The sequence below is a fragment of the Stomoxys calcitrans genome, chromosome 4 (assembly GCF_963082655.1).
Source record: "Stomoxys calcitrans chromosome 4, idStoCalc2.1, whole genome shotgun sequence".
Lineage (NCBI taxonomy): Eukaryota > Metazoa > Arthropoda > Insecta > Diptera > Muscidae > Stomoxys > Stomoxys calcitrans.
In genome coordinates, this window is record NC_081555.1 from 169,629,774 (window position 1) to 169,657,630 (window position 27,857).

Below are 27,857 nucleotides of genomic sequence, written 5' to 3' on the forward strand. Positions count from 1 at the left end.
CCAACCACCAAAGGCCCCCCCTGCATCAACCTCTTGTGGAGAAGAAACAAATGATTGTTTACTATAATCCTTCGCATTACTATTCGAAGACTCCATTTCTATGCTTTCTACACGCTATGGCTCGTGATTTTATGTTCATTTGCTTTTGTCGCCATCATCAGAGACGTTTAGGCACATTTTGAAATGATCTTCTTACCTTCTCACTTCAGTTAAGAGTTGCAATAAGAATTATTTAATTTATTTTTTTGGTTGGTGGTGAATGTAAAATGAGTGAATGATTGTTTGTATTGAGTGTACACAGAGAAAAAAAATCACAAAAAAAAACAAAAACCCCAAGAAGTGGCATTTAAAAAAAAAAACATGTAAACATTTTAGTTCCCATTACATAGATAGTCTATAAAAACCGATTTGGCGATTTGACTTCTAGATCCGATACAAAGCAATGTTGCAGAACCAAAAAAAAAAGAGATTTGATTAGAAGGACCCTTAAATCTGATTTGATAGACTTTGATAAAATTTTCTATAAAATTAATATTTTGATAAAAATTTCGAAATAATTAAAATTTTTACATTATTTTCTATTGAGTTAAAAGTTTATACAAATTTTTATAGAAAAAAATATTGCTAAATTTATTTCATATGAGGGCGATGTAGTGCCACTGATACGAGGCAAGTTTGTGTCGACGATCAAAATGATCATGGAAAGGACGCTGTGTCAAAGTCCTCGTTTTAAAACTCACCTTCAAGAGGAATAGGAAGATAGATAGAGGAATGAATAAAGCCGAGAGACACTGTGCGCCCTCTACTTCTGCTGTAGGATGTTCGGTAGAAAGTAGGGTCTTAACCTGAAGAAAATCTACTGAGAAGACACAAATAATGGCCTACTTCGGAATGACAGGACCGTTGAGATGCACACCGCAAAAAAATTGCAAATTTTGCCCATGAACATTCCACTAAGGAACGGGGGCAAACTTCTCACATATCAATGAGAGCAGTCCGATTCAAGTTTAAGCTCAATGATATGGGGCCTCCTTTTCATAGCCGAGTCCGAACGGCGAGCCGCAGTGCGACACCTCTTTGGAGAGAAGTTTTACATGGCATAGTACCTCACAAATGTTGCCAGCATTAGGAGGGGAAAACCACCGCTGAAAATTTTTTATGATGGTCTCGCCAGGATTCGAACCCAGGCGTTCAGCGACATAGGCGGACATGCTAACCTCTGCGCTATGGTGGCCTCCACACCGCAAGCAAGTTTAAAAAATGGAAACTGTGACATTTTTTCGGAATGAAGAATTGGAAGACGGATACTGTGTATGACTAAGATAACAACTCGATCTCTGTCGTTGGCTCCAAGATGTAGCCTTCATGAAATCGACCTCCCCCGGCCAAACCTACTCGACTTAGGCCATCACAGTCACCGAAATTCTAAATCTGTATATTCAGCAGAACCAAGCACAACACACTGCAACAACAATAACACAGCACAATCCCATGACAGCCGGTTGTACGTACCGGATTGACCCGATGAAGTTCTTCATCGGTAAGGGCTGCCGCTTCTGCAGTATAACACTGCTACAACAACAACCCAGCACGGGATAACTTTGAACACCACACAGGCTGAAACTCTGAGCTCCGATTTGTGTGGTGTTCATCGCTATCAGAGAAGTTCAGCTGGAAGTTGAAAAGGAGGATATATAGAGGGAGGAATGAAGCCAAAAGGCCATGTACTCCTTCTACTATGGCCTGTGCGCCTTCCTACTGTAGTATGTTCGGTAGGAAGTAGACACGAAACCTGAAGAAGAAAAACTGGCCTGTTTCGGAATGACAGGGGCGTTGAGATCCTCACCATAGGCTGGTTTAAAAGTTGAATATGCAGCCAAATTAGCTCTATAATGGGAACTGTGCCAATTTTCGGAAGAGTGAGAATTGGAAGACGGACACTGCATGATTAAGATGACAACTCGATATCTCTACCGTTGGCTTCATGAAATTGACCTCCCCCGTCAAACCAGTTTTGGCTTAATTCTGTTTCGGCAGTTCCAGCCGCCTCAACCCCTATGTGTTGTGATGTAGGCTTAACGACAGACGTCGCCCTTTCTAACTACGAAGTCAGACCTATTCGCCTCAGACCCAGATCCCTCTGGACGCATCCCAGCATAGTCACAGAGTTTCTAGATCTAGATATTCGAAAGTTAGAACAAAACACACTGCTGCAACAACAACACAGCACGGGATAACTAAAACACTACACAGAGTTTCTAGAACTAGATATTCGAAAGTTAGAACAAAACACACTGCTGCAACAACAACACAGCACGGGATAACAAGTGTGGTGTTCATCGTTATCAGAGAAGCTCAGCTGGAAGTTGCCCCATAACTTCCCGAGTGGGAACTAATACCTCGCATATACCATACCTTGGTATATGTGTACCACTGCATGATGTACTATATATAATATACTCAGTGGTACAGCTGTACTGAGGGTGTAAATAATTAGAGGGTGTATGAAATAGAATAGTGTCTAAGGATTAAGGTGATTAAGGTACACGCCCTTACGGTGCCTACTCACCTTATGATGGGCTACTCGGCTTTGTGGTGGGCTACTCACCTTAATGATGGGCTACTCACCGTATGATGGGCTACTCGGCTTTGTAGTGGGCTACTCACCTTTATGGTGGGCCACTCACCTTAATGATGGGCTACTCACCGTATAATGGGGTACTCGGCTTTGTGGTGGGCTACTCACCTTTATGGTGGGCCACTCACCTTAATGATGGGCCACTCACCGTATGATGGGCTACTCGGCTTTGTGGTGGGCTACTCACCTTTATGGTGGGCCACTCACTTTTACTATTTGTTTGTTCTACCATTTGTTGTTGTTGTAGATACATTTTCATGTGTTTAGAGTATTCTTAGGTTAGGTTAGGTAAGAGTGACAGTCCTTTACAGACTCACTTAGACAATTTTAAGTCCATTGTGATGCCACAGTAGCGACAGACCAAGGCTTCTGGCGGGAATCGAATCCACGACCCCTGCACTGGTAATACAAGCACGCTACCAACTCGGTTAACGGGGCGCCCAAGAGTATTCTTTTAAATTTATTTGATTTAATTTTTTATGCATTTTAGTTTTTAATTAATTAATTTTTATCTATTTCTTTATTATATTTTTTAATAATTTTTGTATTTTTTTAATTTTTTGTAATTATTTTATTTTTTTATTTTTGTAACATTTTTTTTTTTTAATTTTTGTAATTATTTTTTGTTTTTTTTTAATTTTTGTAATTATTTTTTTTTATGTTTTTAATTATTATTTTTTTTTAATTTTTGTAATTATTTTTTTTTTAATTTTTGTAATTATTTGTTTGTAATTTTTTTTTTACTTTTTTGCTTTATATTTTATTTCACATTTCTATTTTATTTTTTTTATTCACTTTAATATAAAAAAATTAAAAAATATATATAAAAATAATAATATAGAAATAAAAATAGTATAAAAAAATTAAAAAATAAAAAAAAGTATGAAATATGAAAAGAACAAAAATATTTTTTGTTAAAAAAAAATTATAGAAAATCCAAAAAAATACTTTAAAAAAAAAATTATTCGATTTTTATTTTTGTTTTTGTATTTTATAAATTTTATATTTTATTGTTTTGTTATTTTATAATATTTTTTAGTATTTGTCATTAAATTTTTTATTTTTTTTTAAATTCTTTAACTGTGGACAACAATCATCAATTAAAAAATTAAAAATTAAAAAATTATTTTATTTTTAATTTTTATTTTGCTTAAAAAATTAAAAAAAAATAAATCTTTCTTTCCAATTTTTTATTTCTTTAATATGACATAAAAAAATTAATGAATGAAAAAATTTTATATTAAAAACACAAAGAATGCAAAAACATGCAATTTTAAAAAATTTATTTTATTTTTTTTTTGTATTTCTTTTTTGTTTTTGGATTTTTATTTTTATTGTTTTTTAATTTTTATATTTTTTTAATATTTAATTTTTCGCGATATTCGAACATATTCCAGCTTGAGATCATATTCAGTACACAATCCCATGACAGACGGTTATCCGTACCTGATTGCCCCCATGGATTCCTTCATCGGCAAGGGCTGCCGCCTCAGTGTACAAAGCACTGCTATAACAACAACAAAAGTTAGGCAAGTGTGTGCTGTTTTCAAAACACTTTGACTGGCATGGTGGATCGCGATTTCTGATACGCCATGTATCTTCATCAACACCTTTGTCAAATTGATTAAGGTACTCTACATACTCAACGCCTATTGACTACGGTGTAGGGCACACTTTTGTTTTCATGTGTAGGTGACGATCCTCGGCAAGCTCCTGTAGATGAGCAAGCTCGTTCCGGTCCAAAGAACCGATCGCCTTGTCATTTCGAGTATCAAAAGCACTCAGTATTTGTGCAAGAGCCGGTGCCTTTCGACCTCTCACTGAGACTCCACTTGATACCGCTGATTGTCCGTGACTGCCGTTGCAGCTACTCCGTGTGGAACATTCAATGCAAATTGCAAATGCAAAATGCAAAATTTGCTCATGAACATTCCTGTTCTAAGGAACAGGGGCAAACTATGGAGCCTTCCACTATCCGCAAACTGTGGACGCGCCCGGTAGCTCGCAGCTAAGCTTCTTGTGACAGCAAAGAACACCACACAGATCGGAGCTCAAAGTTCCAGTTTGTGTGGTGTTGATAGTGCCGGGATAACTATCAGCTGTTGTATTCATTGTCTGCTATCAGATACAACAGCATCACGTTAAACGCAACTCTGTATTTTAAAATCCCTGAAAATGGTTCGACGACGTCGACCAAAATATTGATTTCCCTTTGACGCATAGCCGATACTATACGAAAAGCTTCATAAATATCCCCTCAAAACATTTTTTTTTATTTTTTTAATACATTATATAAAGAGTGAAAAAAATTTTAGTTGTATTTTTCATTCTATTTTTTATTTTTTCCACTTTTTTTTTATTTTTTTTTTTTTTTCAAATTTTATTTTTTTTTTTACAAAAGAAAATTTACCCAAGAACTTTCCATTAAGGAAAATGGGCAAATTTGTCACATATCAATGAGTGCTGTACGATTCAATTCAAGCTCAATGGGAAGAGGCCTCCTTTTTTAGCCATGCCGAAACGCCGTGCGGCAATGCGACACCTCTTTGGGCAGAAGTTTTTATATGGCAAATGTCGCTAGCATTAGGAGGGATTAACCACCGCACAATTTTTATACCCACCACCGAAGGATGGGGGTATATTCGTTTTGTTCCGTTTGCAACACATCGATTAATCCATTTCGGACCCTATAATGCATATATATATTCTTGATCAGCATAAAAATCTAAGACGATCTAGCCATGTCCGTCCGTCTGTCTGTTGAAATCACGCTACATTCTTCAAGAATATAAATATTGAGCTGAAATTTTGCACAGATTCTTTTTTTTGTCCATAAGCAGGTTAAGTTCGAAGATGGGCTATATCGGACTATATCTTGATATAGGCCCCATATAGACCGATCCGCCAATTCAGGGTCTTAGGCCCATAAAAGCCACAGTTATTATCCGATTTTGCTGAAATTTGGGACAGTGAGTTGTGTTAGGCCCTTTGACATCCTTTTTTAATTTGGCTCAGATTGGCCCAAATTTGGATATAGCTACCATACAGACCGATCTCTAGATTTAAGGTCTTGGGCCCATAAAAGGCGCATTTATTGTCCAATTCCGACGAAATTTGTGACTTCGAGTTGCGTTAATCCCTTCAACATCCTTCTTCAGTTTCGCTCAGATTGTTCCAGATTTGGATATAGCTGCCATATAGACCGATCTCTCGATTTAAGGTTTTGAGCCCATAAAAGGCGCATTTATTGCCCGATGTCGACGAAATTTGGGACAGTTCGTTGTGTTAGGCCTTTCGACATCCTTCTTCAATTTAGCTCAGATCGGTCCTGATTTGAATATAGCTACCATTTTGACCGATGTCTCGATTTAAGGTCTTGGGCCCATAAAAAGCACATTTATTATCGGATTGTGCTGAAATTTGGGACAGTGAGTTGTGTTAGACCCTTCGACATGCCTCTTCAATTTGGACCAGATCGGTCCAGATTTGGATATAGCTGCCCTATAGACCGATCTCTAGATTTAAGGTTTTGGGCCCATAAAAAGCGCATTTATTGCCCGATGTCGACGAAATTTGGAACAGTGAGTTAAGTTAGGCCCCTCGACATCTTTCTGCAATATGGCATAGATTGGTTCAGATTTGGATATAGCTGCCATATAGATCGATCTCTAGATTTAAGGTCTTGGGCCCATAAAAAACACATTTATATTCGATTGTGCTGAAATTTGGGACAGTGAGTTGTGTTAGGCCCTTTGACATTCCTCTTCAATTTGGCCTAGATCGGCCCAAATTTGGATATAGCTGCGATATAGACCGATCTCTCGATTTGAGGTCTTGGGCCCACAAAAGGCGCATTTACTGTCCTATGTAGCCGAAATTTGGAACAGTGAGTTAAGTTAAGCCCTTCGACATTCCTATTCAATTTGGCTCAGATCGTTCCAGATTTGGATATAGCTGCCATATAGACCGATCTCTCGATTTAAGGTTTTGAGCCCATAAAAGGCGCATTTATTGCCCAATGTCGAAGAAATTCGGGACAGTTAGTTGTGTTAATCCCTTCGACATCCTTCTTCAGTTTCGCTCAGATTGTTCCAGATTTGGATATAGCTGCCATATAGACCGATCTCTCGATTTAAGGTTTTGAGCCCATAAAAGGCGCATTTATTATCCGATTTTGCTGAAATTTGGGACAGTGAGTTGTGTTGGGCCCTTCGACACCCTTCCTCAATTTGGCTCAGATCGGTACAGATTTGGATATAGCTGCCCTATGGACCGATCTCTAGATTTAAGGTCTTGGGCCCATAAAAGGCGATTTTATTGTCCAATTCCGCCGAAATTTGTGACTTTAAGTTGCGTTAATCCCTTCAACATCCTTGTTCAGTTTCGTTCAGATCGTTCCAGATTTGGATATAGCTGCCATATAGACCGATATCGAGATTTAAGGATTTGAGCCCATAAAAGGCGCATTTATTATGCGATTGTGCTGAAATTTTGGACAGTGAGTTGTGTTAGGCCCTTCAACATTCCTCTTCAATTTGTCTCAGATCGATACAGATTTGGATATAGCTGCCATATAGACCGATATCTTGATTTAAAGTCTTGGCTGCTTAAAAGGCGCATTCATAATCCGATTTCACTGAAATTTGACACATTGACTTATGTTAGGTTTTTCGACATCCGTGTTGTATATGGTTCAGATCGGTTTATTTGTAGATATAGCTACCTTAAATACCAATAGTTTCTTATACACAATTGAACAATGACTTGTACTTGTAAGTATTTGGTCAAAATAGGAATATATTTCGATATAGCTGCTATGGGGCATAAGGTATGCTTTTTTCACCGGATTTTGACGAAAGGTGGTTTACATATATATCCAAGGTGGTGGGTATTGGCCCGGCCGAACTTGACACCTTTTAACTTGTTTATGTTCTCGCCAGGATTCGAAACTAGGTGTTTATCATCATAGGCGGACATGCTATTCTCTGCGCTACGGTGGCCTCCATTTTATTAGGTTAATAAAATTAGTATTCATTTTATTTTTTTTTTTTTCAATTTAATTTTTATTATTTTTTCTTAATTTATTACTGGCTTATTGACTTTCTTGAATTGTATTTGAAAGTCGTGTCTTGCAATTTGCCTTTTTTTATTTTTATTTGATTTTTTTTATTATTTTTTTTATTATTTTTTTTTTATTATTTTTTTTATTTGATTTTTTTTATTATTTTTTTTATTTGATTTTTTTTATTATTTTTTTTATTATTTTTTTTTATTTGATTTTTTTATTATTTTTTTTTATTTGATTTTTTTATTATTTGATTTTTTTATTATTAATTTTTATTTGATTTTTTTTTATTATTTATTTTTATTTGATTTTTTTTTATTTTTATTTATTTTTTTTTTTTTTTTATTTGATTTTTTTTATTATTAATTTTTATTTGATTTTTTTTTTTATTATTTATTTTTATTTGATTTTTTTTTTATTATTTATTTTTATTTGATTTTTTTTTATTATTTATTTTTATTGGATTTTTGTTTTTATATTTATTTTTATTTTTCTTTAGTTCTTTGCTCATTGACTTCATATCGGATTCAGAATATTTTTGAAACCAATTAATTATTTGATCAACTTTGTGATTTTTTCTCTGTGTATAAAAGCCTGATTTTTTGTGAATGAATGAATGCAAGTTTTAATATATATCTTTTGGTTTGTAATAATTTATTTAATTACAGTTTTAAGATTCATACAATTTAAGATGAAGTTTTTTGTCTGTTTTCCCCAACACTACTATTAAATTATAAATTTAAGAGTACTTTAATGTTTTTGTTTTGATAATTTTAACAAAATGTAAGCTAAAATGCAACAAAAAAGTAAAAAACGTGATAAAAACCCCAAAAACCTACAAAAACACATACATTATAACTATACATATTTCTTATTTATATAAAAAAAAAGAAAAAAAAAAACCATTATGTATGTAAGAAAAATGCATATTTTTTCTAAGTAAATGTCTATTTTGACTATTTTTAGCTATCTATAATTTCCAAAAAAACCAGAAAACATAAAAAAGCCTTAGTTACTTATAGAAGGAGTTGTAAGAATTCAAAACCCATCGTTTAGTTTTTTAAGTTAGCTATAGCACTCTATCATTATATTTAAAACAAAAAATATTTATTACAAAAGAAGGAACTTTGAAAAAATCTGAGAAAAAAAAATGTAACAAAAAATTGCAAAAAATTTTTGAAATATTTGCAAAACCTTACAAATGTACACACAAAACAAATGTACACACTCACACATATGTAACATACATGTATTATGTATTTGTTTTTTTTTTTTTACTTTTTTTTTTGTTAAAAAGAATTACCAATTATTATTAGGTTTTCTTACATTATATTATTGAAAAGAAAAATCGCTATAAAACAAGGACCACTGTGTAGTTGTACTAAATATCTATTCTGTATATGCTATAATGTTTTAAATCTTAACACATCTACCAACTGCCAGTTTATATGTACAGAATTTCTTTGAATTTTTCGTTTTTTTTATTTATTATTTTTTATTTACTTTGCCTTGCTTTGTAATTTATTTTGTTTTGTGTTTGTTTTTTATACCAAATACATGGGTTTCACTTAACCCTTAACTGAATAATAATATGGAAAGAAATGGTTTTTCATCATGCCTTATTTAATTTTGAAAGCTTTCAATTGTTTTGGTTTATTTTCTAAAATCATAAGAAAATTTTGTTTTTAAATTTTTTTTCACAAATTTTTTTCAAAAAATTTACAACGGTCTAGATTTTTATAGAAGATTTGCAAATTGCACATTTTGCCCATGAACATTCTACTAAGGAACAGCGGCAAACTTCTCACATATCAATGAGTGCAGTCCAATTCAAGTTTAAGCTCCTCAATGATGAGGGGCCTCCTTTTTATAGCCGAGTTCGAACGGCGTGCCACAGTGCGACACCTCTTTGGAGAGAAGTTTTACATGGCATAGTAGCTCACAAATGTGCAGCATTATGAGGGGAAAACCACCGATGAAAATTTTTCTGATAGTCTCGCCAGGATTCGAACCCAGCCGTTCAGCGTCATAGGCGGATATGCAAACCTCTGCGGTACGGTGGCCTCCAGAAGAAGATTTACTTATGAAAATTGTCCAATTACCTTAATTATCAGAAAATTTTTAAAATAATCAATTCTTTTTATGGCCAAAAGGGAATTTCGTCTGATTATCGAAAACCCATAATAACTAAATGTTTCAACCTGATGCTCTGCAAAGAGATATCACTCTGCGGCACACCGAACTGTTGTGTATGGGTTGGGTTAGGTTATGGTGGCAGTAAGAAATCAGATTCACCCAGATAAATGTTGTCCATTGTGATTCCACAGAAGGCAAAAACCAAAGCCTTTGGTGGGTATCGAACTCATGAACCCGAACTGGTTGTTGTTTTTGTAGACACATATTACCATATGTGTGTCAATCCCATGGCAGCCGGTTGTAGGTACCGGATTGACCCGATGGATTCCTTCATCGGTAAGGTCTGCTGCCTCAGTGCATAACATACTGCTACAACAACAACAACAACAACAACAACCATATGTGTGTATAAGCAAGCCTGTAGTTCCTGTACATAGAACCGATCGCCGCGGAAACATTATGGCCATAACAAGTACTACAGGCACTCACTATTTAAGCAACAGCCTCTCATTGAGACTCTCCACTCGATATCACTCGATTGTCCGAAACTGCAGTTACAGCTGCTATCCGTATACGCAAACTGTGGACTCGCCCGGTACCCCTCAGCTGTGTTTCTTGTGATGACGATGAATACCTAGAGATGGGTTTCTACCGGGTAAATACCCAACGCTTGGGCATTTATTTGGTAAATACCCAATAAATATGTTTTTTATACCCACCACTGAAGGATGGGGGGGTATATTCATTTTGTCATTCCGTATGCAACACATCGAAATAACCATTTCCGACCCTATAATGCATATATATATTCTTGATCAGCGTAAAAATCTAAGACAATCTAGCCATGTCCGTTCGTCTGTCTGTTGAAATCACGCTATAGTCTTTAAAAATAGAGATATTGAGCTGAAATTTTGCACAGATTCCTTTCTTTGTCCATAAGCAGGTTAAGTTCGAAAATGGGCTATAACGGACTGTATCTTGATATAGCCCCTATATATATATCGATCCGCCGATTTAGGGTCGTAGGCCCATAAAAGCCACATTTATTATCCGATTTTGCTGAAATTTGGGACAGTGAGTTATGCTAGGCCCGATCTCTCGATTTAAGGTATTGGGCCCATAAAAGGCGCATTTATTATCAGATTTTGCCAAAATTTGGGACAGTGAGTTGTGTTAGGCCCTTCGACATCCTTCTTCAATTTGGCTTAGATCGATCCAGATTTGGATATAGCTGCCACATAGACCGATCTCTGGATTTAAGGTATTGGGCCCATAAAAGATGCATTTATTGTCCAATGGCGCTGAAATTTGGGGCAGCGAGTTAAGTTAAGCCCCTCGACACACTTCTGCAATTTGGCCCCGGTCGGTTCAGACTTGGATGTAGCTGCCATATAGACCGATCCGTCGATTTAGTATCTTAGGCCCATAAAAGGTGCATTTATTGTCCGATGTCGCCGAAATTTGGGACAGTGAGTTATGTTAGGCCTCTCGACATTCTTCTTCAATTTGGCTCAGATCGGTTCATATTGGGATATAGCTGCCATATAGACCGATCTCTCGATATAAGGTTTTGGGTCCATAAAAGCCACATTAATTATCCGATTTTGCTGAAATTTGGGACAGTGAGTTATGTTAGGCCCTTCGACATTCTTCTTCAATTTGGCTCTCATCGGTCCAGATTTGGATATAGCTGCCATATAGACCGATCTCCCGATTTAAGGTTTTGGGTCCATAAAAGGTGCATTTATTGTCCAATGTCCCCGAAATTTGGGGCAGCGGGTTAAGTTGAGCCCCTCGACACACTTCTGCGATTTGGCCCTGATCGGTTCAGACTTGGATATAGCTGCCATATAGACCGATCTCTCGATTTCAGGTTTTGGGGCCATAAAAGGCGCATTTATTGTCCGATGTCGCCAAAATTTGGGACAGTGAGTTAAGTTAAGCCCCTCGACATACATCTGCAATGTGGCCCCGATCGGTTCAGACTTGGATATAGCTGCCATATAGACCGATCTGCCGATTTAATACTTAGGCCCATAAAAGCCACATTTATTATCCGATTTTGATGAAATTTGGGACAGTGAGTTGTGTTAGGCCCTTCGACATTCTTCTTTAATTTGGCTCAGATCGGTCCATATTTGGATATAGTTGTCATATAGTCTGATATCTCGGTTTAAGGTATTGGGCCCTTAAAAGGCGCATTTATTGTCCGATGTCGCCGAAATTTGGGACAGTGAGGTGTGTTAGGCCCTTCGACATTGTTCTGCAACTTGGCCCAAGTCGGTCCATATTTGGATATAGCTGTCACATAGTCCGATATCTCGATTTAAAGTTTTGGCCCCATAAAAGGCGCATTTATAGTCCGATTTCACTGAAATTCGACACATTGACTTATGTTGGGTTTTCGACAACCGTGTTGTATATGGTTGAGATCGGTTTATTTTTAGTTATAGGTACTAAAAAGACCAATATTTTGTTATACACTATTGAACACTGACTTGTTCTTATTAGTGTTTGGTCCAAATCGGAACATATTTCGATATAGCTGCTGTGAGGCATAAGGTATGCATTCTTCGCCGGATTTTGACGAAAGGCGGTTTACATATATAACCGAGGTGGTGGGTATCCAAAGTTCGGCACGGCCGAACTTAACGCCTTTTTACTTGTTGGGTATTTATTTGGGTATTTATGATTTTGCCGATATCTTGAACACAAAACTATTTTCCAAACAATTTTTGATGATTTCGTATGCTTTGTGTATAAACCTGATCTTCTGATCTCATAAAATCGGCTTTTAGTTATATATAGCCACTATATAGACCGATCTCCAGACTTAAAGTCTTGAGGCAAAAAATTGGTAATAGTTCTGGTAGACCCCTACCCATTCCTGTCAAATGTGGTCCAGATCGGACCATATTCGGATATAGCTGCCATATAGACCGATCTCCCTATATCGTGTAATGAGCGTATAAAAGGAGCATTTTTGATCCGATTTCAATGAAATGTGGCACAGCGAGTTCTGGTACCCCTCTTAACCTTTTTGTTGAATATCGTTCAGATCAGACCATATTTGGATATAGCTGCCATAGAGACCGATCTCCCGATATGGAGTATTGATCTCATAAAAGGAGCATTTTTAATCCGATTTTGATGAAATTTCTCTGCTGAAGGATGTGTACCAAAACCTTCGGTTTGATGTGTAATTATTTAATGGTACTTTCGAACTTGATTTTGATTCCTAATAAAGTCTAGGTTCGCTTGTACTTTCTTTTTCCTGTTTTAGATGTTATTGGCGCTTTGAAATAACCAATGATCATCATGTTCCAGATGCGATCGGTCGTATTGGTCGGAACGAACTTACTCACCTACAGGCACATGACGAGTATCGCTACCTCAACATGCAAATGTGGGTGTGACAACGAAAAAAACTTTTGGTCCAACTCTGGTTTTCTTGGGGGAGGCTTTTGCAAAACCAAGAGAAGATTTTGCGATATATATATCAATAGAATGGCCAATAGCTTCCTTCTTTATCTCCGCCGGAGGATGTGCCTAACCCCAAGCCATCGGTTTCGTTCTGATTACTGAGCATTTCAATTTGCTCAACCTAATGTGTTTTCGTTTCGTTCTTCTTACTGCGAAATAGACGTTTTACTCGTTTCCTTTCTTTCGTTATCTCTCCTTTGTCTGATGCGTTGCTTCTGGCACAGGGTTGCGCTTTGTGTCGCTTTCCTTCTTTATTTTTGCAGCAGAATGTGCCTAAAACCTAGCCTTCGGTTTCGTTCTGATTCCTAAACATTTGAATTAGCTCAACCTAATGTATTTTCGTTTCGTTCTTTACGCGAAATAGAAGTTTTTCCTCTTTCCCTTTCTTCTGTTACTTCTCCTGGTGGACCAAGGCTGCTCTTTGTGCTGGATTTTGGCATCAGTAGCATATTGACATTCGTGGTCGTTGGAGCACTAAGGCGGCAGCCCAGCCATTGAAGGACTGTCTTGTTAACCCGGTACGTACAACCAACCGTCTGCTATGGGATTGGTCGTAGCAAGGAAAAGACGTTTTGTACCCAAGTGCGGATTTTCACTGCGTTTTCCATAGATTGAGAAATGATTTTTTTTGGAGGCCTCAGTGGCGCAGAGGTTAGCATGTCCGCCTATCGCGCCAAACGCCTGGGTTCAAATTCCGACGTGAACATCAGAACAACTTTCAGCGGTGTTTTTTCCCTTACTGATGCTGGCAATAAAGTGAATTCCAACTCATGAGTGAAATCATTGTACAAAATGTTAGTCTTATCGGATGAAAATTGCGCCCTCTATAGGCGCAATCTATCTTAAAGGATACATTCACTGACGGATTGCTTATTTTTGTTTAGTTTTGCAAAGAAAAAAATTAACTTTTGTGATAGCATCCATCGGAAAATTATCAATCGATATTCAGGCAGGAAACTAAATATCGATAATATCGATAGTGCCATCGATATTTTGCCAGCTCTACTTACAACCCATGTGGTGCTCATAGTTATTCCGTGCTTGGTAGAGCTGGCAAACTATCGATAATCGCAACATTCGGTATTTTCGATATTTCTATTAATAAATATCGATAGTATCGATACTATCGTTAATTTCCCATCACCTATATTTCAAACAAAAATGAGAAGTAAAAATCAGTTTAATCTAAGTTTATTGACGGCAGTCCTCTGGCCTTCACTGCCGAATCGTCTGCTCTTTCATTTCCCCTTACTCCGTTATGGCCCTGCACCCAAACGATGCGGATTTTGCCATCCTCAGAGAAGGCGTTAATCTCCTTTTTGCTCTGCAAAACTGTTCGTGACCTTATCGTCCCGGTTGTTATTGCCCTTATGGCAATTTTACTGTTGGTAAAGATGTTCGGTGCCCTAATGGGCGTGGTCCTCATCGCCACATGCCCTATGTCAAGACAACATGTTCTGTGAACCTGTTGTATTATCCTTACGTTGCACTTGTTCTCCATAGCAGTCCACCAAACTACTGAGGCGTAAGTAAGTATTGGTCTAATCACGCTCCTGTAGAGCCCGTGGACTTTCCTAGGATTCAGGCCCCATTTCGAGCCTACGGCCCTTCTACATAGTGCCTAACATCTGTGAGCCCACTCAGTACACTTCCAATTCAGTTTCCTGTCCAAGATCACACCTAAGAATTGTCAGGTCAGGTTCTGGCTAACCACAAAAGCAAAAACTCACGTTTCGTATCATGACAGCTGGAGTAAAAAGTGTCACCTTTCGGTGTTGGTATGACTGCAGTCTCTCAATCTGTCGCACTTTTTGTTGCTGTTGTAGCAGTGTGTTGTGTACCGAGGCCGCAACCCTTGCCGATTAAGGCACGGGTCAATTCGGTACGTACAACCGGCTGCCATGGGATTGCACTTTTCCTGTAATTCGGTAATGTCGGCGTTGTACTTTTCTAGTACACCTGCCAGTGCATATACTGCACTTTCTCTGTACATTCCAGCTTCAAATTCAAAAATAATGGCCCTTTATTCGTGTTGGGTGGTCGTCAATATTTAGGAGGAACCTTTTTCTATGCTATTCTATGTCTCTTTAAAGTATTTTGTTGTCTTCTACAATGGCGAGATACTTGCCCTATGCATTAACTACTGCAGGTGATATCATGCAAGGTGTCCTCAGTTGAAATGAACAAGGAACCAAAATTAGCCTTGATTTTGCTAGGTTTAGACCACTTAGAATCATTACTTCGCAACCATCATTGGAAAAAGAACTACTATTTTAACGAATTTTCTCCCTCACACAAGTAGATTTTCATTAAGTTATCGAGAAATCGATATATGTGCATATATTGATAACATAAATTTTAATCGGACATTGTGAAAATGGTCCCTAAAGTAATCCTACAGCTGTAACATAATTGCACAGTATGTTAAAAGGGAAACCTCTCAATCAATCAATTGTTTGCTTCAAAATTTCAAATTATTTTCTTTCATGAACTATGATAAAACAAAATAAAAATTCCAATGTGAATAAAAATTAATAAATTATGATATCAAAAAACTGATAATAATATAAAAAAACACCAAGCTACTACATACACAGTTACCATATTTAATAAAGCTATGGTTAGAGATATATTTTATAAAATGATTAAAATTTTAATCAAAATTAAAACATGTTATTAAAAGTTTTGATTAATGTTTTAATCACTTCAACACAAACCAAATAAATTCAAATAATTGCTAATTACAAAAAGAGTAAAATATCCACCATTACTACTGGTACACAAAAACACAATTCAATTTTAACACAATAAACAACAACATGCATAGTATCATACTCCACACTCAATGGAACAACAAATTAAATAAACAAAATAAATATATATATATATATATATTGTGATTTATATTTCAAATGTTTCAGCAGTATAAGAGGAATTTTGTTTAATTGCTAATGAATGAAATGATCCTTACATGCTAAGTAGTTAGTAGTCATAGTAATGTGTTTATTATTATTAAATATTAACAATTTTATGTTTTGTAATTACATATTTTGAAAAATTTACTTTAAGTAGGATTTATATTTTAATTATTGACAAATTGTAAAAAAAATGAAAAATCGTAATATTTTGGAGCAATTTTATGAAAAAAAAATTTTGGAAATTAATTAAATTAATTTTTAAATAAATTTAAATTTGAAAAAAAAAATTACTAAAAATAAAAAAAAAATAAAATTAAAGTAAAATAATATAAAATAAAATAAAATTAAATAAAATAAAATAAAATAAAATAAAATAAAATAAAATAAAATAAAATAAAATAAAATAAAATAAAATAAAATAAAATAAAATAAAATAAAATAAAATAAAATAAAATAAAATAAAATAAAATAAAATAAAATAAAATAAAATAAAATAAAATAAAATAAAATAAAATAAAATAAAATAAAATAAAATAAAATAAAATAAAATAAAATAAAATAAAATAAAATAAAATAAAATAAAATAAAATACAATACAATACAATACAATACAATACAATTAAAATAAAATAAAATAAAATAAAATAAAATAAAATAAAATAAAATACAATTAAAATAAATAAAATAAAATAAAATAAAATACAATTAAAATAAAATAAAATAAAATAAAATAAAAAATAAAAAATAAGAAATAAAAAATAAAATAAGATAAAATGAAATAAAATAAAATAAAAAAATAAAATAAATTTACATAATAAATCACGCTTAATAATTCAATTTCCTTTTTTCTTTTCCATAGTCTTTTTTTCTCGCCCATTTAAATGGGGCCATTGATTACAACAAAATCATTTCTTAACATAACATGCGATCAAATAAATTCATAAAATTGCCCCAAATGTTACTACCAACTTTACACAAAATTCAAATTACAAATTTACAACATTCAAGAAACTCCGCACTTAATTTGAATGAATACATAAATATTTGTGTCTGAAATTAATTTTCTCGAAAACAAAACGAAAGTAAACAAGGTTTTAATTTTAAACAAAATGAAATAAAAGTGATTGATAATCTATGTATAAATTAAGAAAAACAACAACAAAAAAAACAGAAACACAAAAATTTAAAAAACAACAATTCCTAAGCTAGAGTAGTCTTTCCTTCCTCTCAATCTCCATCAATATCTGTGTATATTTTGTACTTTTACTTATAAAGCAAAACTTTATATAAAAAAAGGAAAAACAAAAATGAAAAACAACAACAAAGAATATATTTCAATGTGATTTGCTTAAAATGTTAAAACAAAAATATGATAAACAAAAAAATACCAGCTAGATTAAAATTAAGAAAAAATATTAATTCAAAAAAATTTTAAGAAAAAAAAAAAAAGAAATAAACTGATGATTGATAATGTTATTTATAAATGAATATATTATAAAAAAAAACTAAACGTGATCTATTATTTTCTTTTTTGCTAGAAATGTAGAGATTTTTTTGTAGTCTAAGTAAAACTTTATGAAAATTTTATTATAGTTTTTAAACCAACAAATATTCTGTGTATATATTCCCTCTCTCTCTCTCTCTCACACACTGTATAATGTATAGTTTAACAAATCAAGAAACGGAAAAAAGCAACAAAAAATGAATCAATGAAATCAAAAACAATTTTAAAATATTAAAAACAAAAAATATTTAAATTAAAGTCGTTTCTCTTGTGTGAGGTAAAAAGGCTTGGTAAGAAGGGTTGTAGCTTGTTTTCCCTTATTTTTGTATTTAGTTGCTATTATTTTTGTACTATGATTCCTTTGTTTATTGCAGGTAAGTAAATTTGTTCTTTTTTATTTTGGTATATTTGCAGCTCCTGAAATTTTAGGGGGTGAGGCATATACTCACTCCGTGGACTGGTGGTCTTTGGGCATTATAGTGTGTCAAATGTTTATTAAGAAGGTAAGTTCTTAAATTGTAAGGAATTTTACAAACGGCTATATAAACTAGTTTATTCAAAAAAATCTCTTTTTTAATGATAACTAGCCGAACCGGGCCCACTCCGCTGCGCCTTCTCTAACTGTCTAATATCTTTTTAGGAGGGGGGGACACTTTGCCCTGAATGCGGATATCGAATTCGTGCCATTGTAGCCTAGGACGCTGAACGCTTTCGAATACTGGCGAGAATATTGAACAAAGCGGTGTTTATTACCTCTTAATGTTGGCGACATTTGCGAGGTACAATATCATAAGCGTTTCTCATTACCCTAATTTCAAAAATACCAGATCCCGGAGTTTGGTAATGCGATTAGTTCGAAATTTTTTCCACTCTAAGAGTCACCAAAAAAAAAACATGGTTTCTATTGTTGGGGACGGTTGCCGCGGGGACCGCCCAAATTCCGCCAAATGGATATATAGACCAATCACGATAATATAGAGCCATGTATATGGGGGGCCGCCCCACCCCAAAATACCTCTCTATTATATTAAAGCTATTTGGGATGGACATTTATTGCTTTTCGGGAAATTTATACTTATTTTCGGGACAAAGACCCTGGGGTCCGCCCCAATGTCAAACACAAATTTTTTACCGATAATGGCATTATGGGTCTCATATGAAATGTTTCTGAAAGTAGAGCAAGAATCTTATTTCTTCTTTAATGGCCAAGTGAGCACCCCCGAGACATCATTAACGCAGCAGCCGGTCGAATACCCCAAGTGCGACCCAATTTCCCGGCGCAAGCAGTGGTACTCGCAGACGAGCGTGATGAGATTCGTGCTATGGACCCCGCTAACGCCAGAATCAGCGAGCTGAATCTGGAAATAAACAGGGTAGTCAACGAACATAAGCGGAATTTGTGGCTGAAACACTTGGAGTAATGTAACTTAGGCACCGGTGTAGACAAACTGTGGGCCACTGTTAAGTCACTCTCGAACCCCGGTAGACGGGACGACAGGACCTCAGTCACTTTTGGCGAGATAACCGTGACCGATCCGAAGAGACGCGCCAGATTGTTCAACCATCAATTTATTGTGCATTCCGAGAGAGACAGGGCAAGGAGGAGAGACATTCGCCGTATTCGTGGTCTCCGAGCCGATGAACAGCCATCACAATTTACCGTGGGCGAAGTTACGAATGTCATCCGTGGCGCCAAATCCTCCAAGGAGTTGGGCCCCGCCGAAATCTCTACATTGATGCTGAAGAATCTGGATTCACCTGGAGCTGAGTACCTTACCACTGTCCTCAACCGGTCATTGTACACTCTTATAGTTCCCGATGTCTGGAAAATGGGCAGAGTCATCCCGCTACTGAAGCCTGGAAAAGACCCGAGTTTGGGGGAGTCGTACAGACCGATCTCCCTTCTCTCATCAGTGGCAAAGACGTTTGAGGCATTACACCTCCCGAGCCTCGTAGGAGAATTTCCATTTGCCGAGCATCAACATGGATTTCGGAGACTGCACAGCACAACAACAGCTTTGCATGCCATCACCACGCACACGTGGCTTCAATCAACCCAGGCCATGTGATAGGACGGTCCTCGTGGCACTAGACCTATCGAAGGCATTCGACACGGTCAACCATGCCAAATTATTTGAGGACATCGCCAACACGTCCCTCCAGCCAGGCCTGAAACGATGGTTCGCGAATTATCTGTGTGGTCGCCAGTCATTTGTGGAATTTAGGGATAAGAAGTCGAAACACCGTAGAGTGAAACAGGGAGTTCCCCAAGGTGGGGTGATATCTCCGGCACTGTTTAACCTCTACCTATCCTCCATTCCACCCCCTCCAGACGGCATAGAGATCGTATCATATGCGGACGATTGTACGATCATGGCATCAGGCCCCCCACCCATTGATGACATCTGCGATAGGTTGAACGTCTACCTCAACGAGCTTGCCTCATATTTCGCTGCAAGAAATCTGAAGATATCCGCCACAAATCTTCAGCCACACTGTTCATTACAAATACGCGTGAGGTGAATACTGAGCTGACTGTGATGGTCGATGGAGAAATGATTCCGACCATCAAGTGTCCCAAAATACTTGGCGTCACATTTGACAGCTCTTACATGCCACAGCAATCTGCAATAAAGTCAAAAGTAGAAACAACGTCCTCAAGTCACTCGCTGGCAGCACTTGGGGTGCAGACAAAGAAACCTTGTTGATCACGTACAAAGCAATTGGCCGGTCTGTGGTAAGTTATGCAGCGCCAGTGTGGTCTCGTCAACTTTGTGGCACGCAGTGGAATAACATTCAGATCTGTCAGAATGCCGTCGTCCGAACTGCGACGGACTGTCTCCTCAGTTCTCATGTGAACCACCTCCATCAGGAGACAAAAATCCTGCCAGTGCAAAGACATAACTTCATGCTATCTAAGCATTACCTTTTGGGCTGTATCGCAGAAACCATCCAAATCATCATCTTGTGGATAGATACCCACCGCCCAGAAGCCTTAAGGTAGATCTACACGATCTAGAGCGTGAGGTTCAGCGCTACAAGAGAGAACCTCTAGATCAAGCGGCATATCAAGCGGGTCTGAACAACATTCATGCAGACACGGTAGCAGACGCGGTAATTGGCTACCGGGTGAATGTAGTCCTTGGAGAACGACCGCCACCCATTGCACCTGAAGAAATCGACCTCCCCCCCGCAAACCAGAGTGGTTCTGGCTCAATTACGTTCCGGCAGATGCAGCCGCCTCAATTCCCACAGAGCTAGGATTGATGCCGACGTGCAAGATGTATGTCCCGATTGTAACCAGGGACCGCACAATACACGTCGTCTGTTTAACTGCCCGGCCAGACCCACTCGACTCAGACCCAGATCCCTGTGGACGCACCCCATCTTAGTTGCAGAGTTCCTGGGTCTTGACACTCAACAGAATCAAGCAGACGAAAGATAGAACACAATAAACTGCTACAACAACAACAACCCCCTAAACCCAAAATATTTTGCAGTACGATAATATGGGACTCAAAAGAAAGACATTTGGGAGTAGAGTCAAAATTTGCCCAGGAACTCTTCACACATCAATGAGTGCCGGTTTAAGTTGAGTTTATTAAGATACCTTTTTTATAGCCGAGTCCGAACGGCGTACCGCAGTGCGACACCTCTATGGGGAGAATTTTATACATGACTATGCATGGCATGGTACCTCGCAAATGACGCCAGCATTAAGAAGGGATAACCACCGCTTTAAATTTTGTCCGAAGTTCCGCCAGGCTTCGAACGCAGGCGTTCAGCGTCATAGGCTACCATAGCACGGTATCCACATTCAGGGCGAAGTGTACTCACCCTAAAAAGATATTAGAGAGTTAAAGAAGGTGCAGCGGAGCGGGCCCTGTCCAGCTAGTTAAAAATATAATACAATAGAAAACTATTGTTGTTATTGTTCAATAAGTTATATTGGGTTGCCCAAAAAGTAATTGCAGATTTTTTCATATAGTCCGCGTTGACAAATTTTTTCACAGCTTGTGACTCTGTAATTGCATTCTTTCTTCTGTCAGTTATCAGCTGTTACTTTTAGCCTGCTTTAGAAAAAAAGTGTAAAAAAAGTATATTTGATTAAAGTTCATTCTAAGTTTTATTAAAAATGCATTTACTTTCTTTTAAAAAATCCGCAATTACTTTTTGGGCAACCCAATATTTTCTTAGGTTAAGAACCCAATATCGTTCTTATGCTTTTAATGCGCTGTAAAAGCAAAGTTTCTCATATCTTTGCAAATAATTTTATTTACTTTTAAATTTATTTAAATTTTGTTTTTGTGACCACATCTCTACCACTATTGCGACACTTGAACTGTAGTAATTTTTAATGATTTCTTAAGTGTTCATAAATTAGAAAATGTGCTGTGGGTAATTAATTTGTGAATGGTTTTGTGTTGTAGGATTTAAGAAATCAACAAAAGTGTTTATGACCTAAAATGTGACCATTTTGTTTTCATTTGTTTTGCAATAGATTGAATTAAAAAAATAATTATCAGAAGAAGAATAATAAAGAATACGAAGGTAGTATGCAATGAAAAGTTGCCTATGAACATTCCATTGAGGAACAGGGCAAAGGTAGCATCTCTCTACACCGGTATTCACAAAATTCATGTAGCTTTGAAATAGGTTTATTCGACAGATTTCCTTAATAAACCAGTCGAATAAACCTATTTTAAGGCTTCATTAAGTTTTTTGAATACATTCGTTATTCTTTAATTGCTGAAGAAGTAAATAGAGTCGAATGAAGAAGAGTTCTTAATGAAACTCTAATTAGCTGTAAAAGTGAAATCTAAGGTATATATGATTTCATCCGTATAGAACAATGACGAACTGGGAGAATATACCTTCGTGAGTACAGTCCGTACCTCCGTAAATGACTTATGTGCGGTGTCCCAAGAACTTTTGTCTCAAATATACTCTTTCAATGTTGAACCAAACCTGGTCTAACCACATGCCTATGACCCCATCAATGTTGTACATGCAGAGGAAAAGCTCAGATAAAATCAGCACGCTGCTACCAAAATTAAAATGGAATGAAAGTAAATGTCTGATGTACAAAAACAAAGTACATGACCTTGTCGAAACTCGAAAACAATTAGTACCTTGTACCTTTACTGATATAGGAAATTTAATAAAAGACACCCATAAGGCTTGCTCAAAGGGCTTCATAAAATTTCTCCAGAACTGAGAGATGGTTTAATATAAATTGTTACAAGGCAAGAGAAACATCATTTAAAAGTCTAAATCAATTGAAACGTGAAGGTACTATTGAAAGCAAAAATCGATATTTAGGGAACAACCGATGGTATAAGGAAAAATGCAGATCTTCAAAACAATATCAATATCATATTCAAGTAGAGGCAAAAATAGAAAACGTTAAAGACTCAAAAGATTGGAGGAAGGTTGTTAAAGAAATCCGAAATGATGAAACTCCAAATAATATATCATTTAAAAGTCTAAATCAATTTAAACGTGAAGGTACTATTGAAAGCAAAAATCGATATTTAGAGAACAACCGACGGTATAAGGAAATATGCAGATCTTCAAAACATCAATATCGTATTCAAATAGAGGCAAAAATAGAAAACGTTAAAGAATCAAAAGATTAGAGGAAGTTTGTTAAAGAAATCCGAAATGATGAAACTCCAAATAATATATGTGTAACATCGGCAGAATTTAAATCCCATTTTCAACAGACGTACACTATGCGCCTATGTACTGGATCGATGAAGACTTGGATAAGGATATAACTATACTTGAGGTTAAAGAAGCTCTGGCAAAAGCGAAGTTGAATAAAGCACCTGGAGAGGACCGTATAACATACGAATTTTAAAAATTCGCTCCAGAGAACCTTTTAGAAGAAATAATCAAGTCCTGCAATGTGATTTATGACAAAGGTGAACTTGACCCATCATTTTTCAAAAGCATTATTTATCCAATTCACAAAAAGGGATATATGTCACAGCCAGGAAATTATAGAGGCGTATCCTTCAATTGCCTACACGATGGACTGAAAAAAATGGAAAACTTAACGAATACCAAGCAGGTTTTCGGAAAAACTATTCCACGGCAGATAACATCTTTTCATTATCCTCAATTATCCACTTGAACTGGGACAAAAACAAAAAAAAACATATAAATTTTTCGTTGATTTTAGAGCTGCTTTCGATAGGATATCACGAAAGGCAATGATACATAGCATTGGTGTATCATTGAAGATGGTAAAATTTATTGAAAATGTGTATGAAAAGACTATTTTCGCAGTATGGACAGGAGAGGAGCTCTCGCATGATTTTTGTACTAATACAGGTGTCAAACAAGGTTGTCTCCTTTCACCACTTTTATTTGCACTTTACTTAAATGACCTGAATGACTTCATTGGCGATGGAACAAACTTAGAAGGCTTGAATATTCGTCTATTACTCTATGCGGATGATATTGTTATTTTGGCAAACGATGTTAACGTATTACAACGGATGATAAATAAATTAGAAACTTACTGTAAACTATGGAATGTAGAGGTGAACCTGAACAAGTCCCAAATAATGATTTTTAGAAAAGGAGAAAGAATTTCAAAAAATGAAGAATTTCTGAAAACTGCTATTTAGGCATGATTTGGACACCAAAACTTTGTTTCACCAAGCATATCCAAAAACGAAATCAAGCGGCCAAAAATATTGGGTTGCCCAAAAAGTAATTGCGGATTTTTAAAAGAAAGTAAATGCATTTTTAATAAAACTTAGAATGAACTTTAATCAAATATACTTTTTTTACACTTTTTTTCTAAAGAAAGAATGCAATTACAGAGTCACAAGCTGTGAAAAAATTTGTCAACGCCGACTATATGAAAAATCCGCAATTACTTTTTGGGCAACCCAATAGCATAAATTCAACACCGCGAAATGGAAACTTTTTCTTGCAGTTTGTAGAGCAATTCAAACATATGGGTCCCAGGTATGGGGGTTCTCTAATTTCGAAGAAGTGGACAAACTCTGTTTATATTTCCTCAAGAAAATACTTGAGGAAATACCGGTGTAGAAAATGGACACGTATATGCCCTTGGTACACACCTAAAATATTTGCATCGAGCCATGTTTGAATACAACAAAGAAAGGCTTCCACATAAACTTGCAAAACTTATTCATCGGCATCAAGTCTTTTGGGCCAAGAAAATAAATGAACTTATGTTGGAAAACAGTATGGAGCGTCTTGACTACAACTCAAGTCATACTTGGATTCAAAATAGTGAGTGTTTACTAAAAAAAACCTGCGATCAAAATACATTGATGGCTATAAAATGAAACGAGAAGGTTCTATGGTAAACTTGATGCATCTGTAGGTCAGTTATACCTGAACAACTGTTATACCCAAGACGAAATAACGTGGATATTTAAGGCCAGAAGCAACATGATAAAACTGAATGAAACCCGTTTCCCTCAGAACTCAAATCCACGATGCTCAATGTGTAATACAAACGAAAATGAAAGTTTGCAACACTTTTTATGTAAATGTCCCGCTTTAAGGGAATTTTGAATTCAGTACTTCCAAAACGTTTCGCTTGATGAGAATGAACTAAGTTGCATTTTAAATGTTCTCAAAATAGATTGGAAATCCTTAGCTTACTTTATATAAATCTGTATTCAATACAGAGAACAATTGTTACACGAGTTCAATTTCTAAACTATGAAAATCTATCACAGAATTATAACATTTGAACAGTAGACTAACGGCCGTAGGCCAATGTCATAAGAAATATCAATATGCTATTCTCATTTTTTTTACTTTAAAACTTAACTTGCATATATTGCAACCAAATTCAGTTTATAAATTTTTAAATGAATGAAATAAAGAATACTACTACTACTACAAAGTCAACGAGAAGTCGACTTGCAGTTCCAAACTTCAAAATAATAATGATTTAAAGGGTGATCTTTTAGCTACCATCTTTCTGGCAATACTGGTTTAAACATCTCACGCACGTTTCGTGTTTATAATTTAACCATGAATCGTCTTACAAACGAACAACGCTTGGAAATTCTTGAATTTTACTATCAAAATGCGTACTCTGTTAAGAAAGTTCATCGTGCGCTTCTTCTACTTAACGAAGCTCATTTTTGGCTCAATGGGTAGGTAAATAAGTAGAATTGTCGATTTTGGAGTGAAGATCAGCCAGAAGCATTGCAAGAGCTACCAAAGCATCCAGAGAAGGTCACAGTTTGGTGTGATTTATGGGCTGGTGGCATCATTGGATCGTACTTCTTCAAAGATGATGTCACACGTATGGTAACTGTGAATGGTGAGCGCGCTTTTCCATTTTACGATGAAGCTCATTTTTGGCTCAATGGGTAGGTAAATAAGCAGAATTGTCGATTTTGGAGTGAAGATCAGCCAGAAGCATTGCAAGAGCTACCAAAGCATCCAGAAAAAGTCACAGTTTGGTGTGGTTTATGGGCTGGTGGCATCATTGGAACGTTCTTCTTCAAAGATGATGCCAAACGTAACGTAACTGTGAATGGGAATTGAGATCTGATATCCAATTTTTTGTTGTCCTAAATGCAGAGCATGACATGTGGTTTCAACAAGACGGTGCCACATACCAAACAGCAACACAGGGTAACAATGGAGTTATTGAGAGGCGAGTTCGGTGAACATTTTATTTCACGTTCGGGACCAGTCAATTGGCCGGCTAGAAAGTGCGATTTAACTCTTTTAGACAATTTTTTGTGGGGCTATGTTAAAACTCATGTCTATACAGACAAGCCCGCTTTAATTTACGCATTGGTTGACAACATTAAAGCATTTATTCGTGAGATACCGGCCGAAATGTTGGAAAGAGTATGCCAAAGTTGGACTAAGCGGATGGACCATTTGAGGCACACTCACCGTCAACATTTGCATTAAATTATCTTCAGACATAAAATTATATGGACCGTACTATCGACTCAAATAAAGATTTAATGGAAAAGACTTTCCTATAGCTCTTAAAACATTACCCTTTACAAGCTCTACAAGATAAACAAAAAGAAGGGTCTACATGGCAGTAATATCTGATTTGGAGTGTTATTGGCGTGGGTGATGAGCGGTCTTATATAACACAAAATACAAATTTTGCCTAAGGAACAGGGGCATGCCATGAGGTGAGGTACTATGCCATGCAAAAAAACTTCTCTCCAAAAAGGTGTCACACTGCGGCACGCCGTTAGGACTCGGGCTATAAAAAGGAGGCCCCTTATCATTGAGCTTAAACTGGAATCGGACTGCACTCATTGATTTGTGAGAAGTTTGCCCCTGTTCCTGTCCCCCCTTATACAACACACTTTTGCAAATTTCAGCGAAATCGTTCTTGATAGCATCTATATCTAAATATCGTCTGATTTAAGTCTTAGTTGGTATGAAATTTGGGAATGTAATGGTTGCCCAAAAAGTAATTGCGGATTTTACAACACACTGTGTCAAGTTTTACCGAAATCCATTAAAAACAAGCACATACTTTATTTTAATTGGCTATTAAAGAAAATAAATCACTCTTGCCGAACGTAGAATAGATATCCAGTTTCAAGATGTCGCTTTCCACTTGGTCACTTCATCAGAGTTTTAGTCTTCCCCTTTTGCGTATTCTAAAAGACCTCTTTACTGGAGTTTCTTTATTCATTTTGACAACATAAACTAGGCAACGCAACCGTTGTATTTGATACGTTTAACTATGCTATCGTCGTTATGCGGCCCGTGGTTCATACGACTCATATATTCCCCATTAAAGCAGACTGGTCCATAAATTTTTATGAAGTATCTTTCTATCAAATACTCCAAGTACTGTTTCATTTGCAACAGAACGGGTAGTATCAGAGTCTAATTTTCGTCTGTCGAGAGGTGGCTTTGCTCCTCCTCAGCCTTTGTTAGCCAATATTATCCTTAGTTATATCTGAAAACTGGTGCCTTTCTCCACTTTCTCCATACCCTCCACCATAGGATGGGGGTATACTAGTTTCGTCCTTCTGTTTGTAACTCCTCTAAATATTCGTCTCAGACTCAAAAAATCCGCAATTACTTTTTGGGCAACCCTATATAATCTTGATTGTCATG

General features: G+C 36.2%; 1 protein-coding gene across 1 annotated transcript in view; it reads left to right on the forward strand.

The window, feature by feature from the left end:
* Window positions 1–27,857, forward strand: part of LOC106081184 (serine/threonine-protein kinase S6KL) — a 205,821-nt gene that overhangs the window by 58,116 nt on the left and 119,848 nt on the right. The window contains exon 7 of the mRNA XM_059367367.1: window positions 18,159–18,247. Coding sequence (XP_059223350.1) covers window positions 18,159–18,247 — 89 coding nt within the window. The remainder of the gene's footprint in view (window positions 1–18,158; window positions 18,248–27,857) is intronic.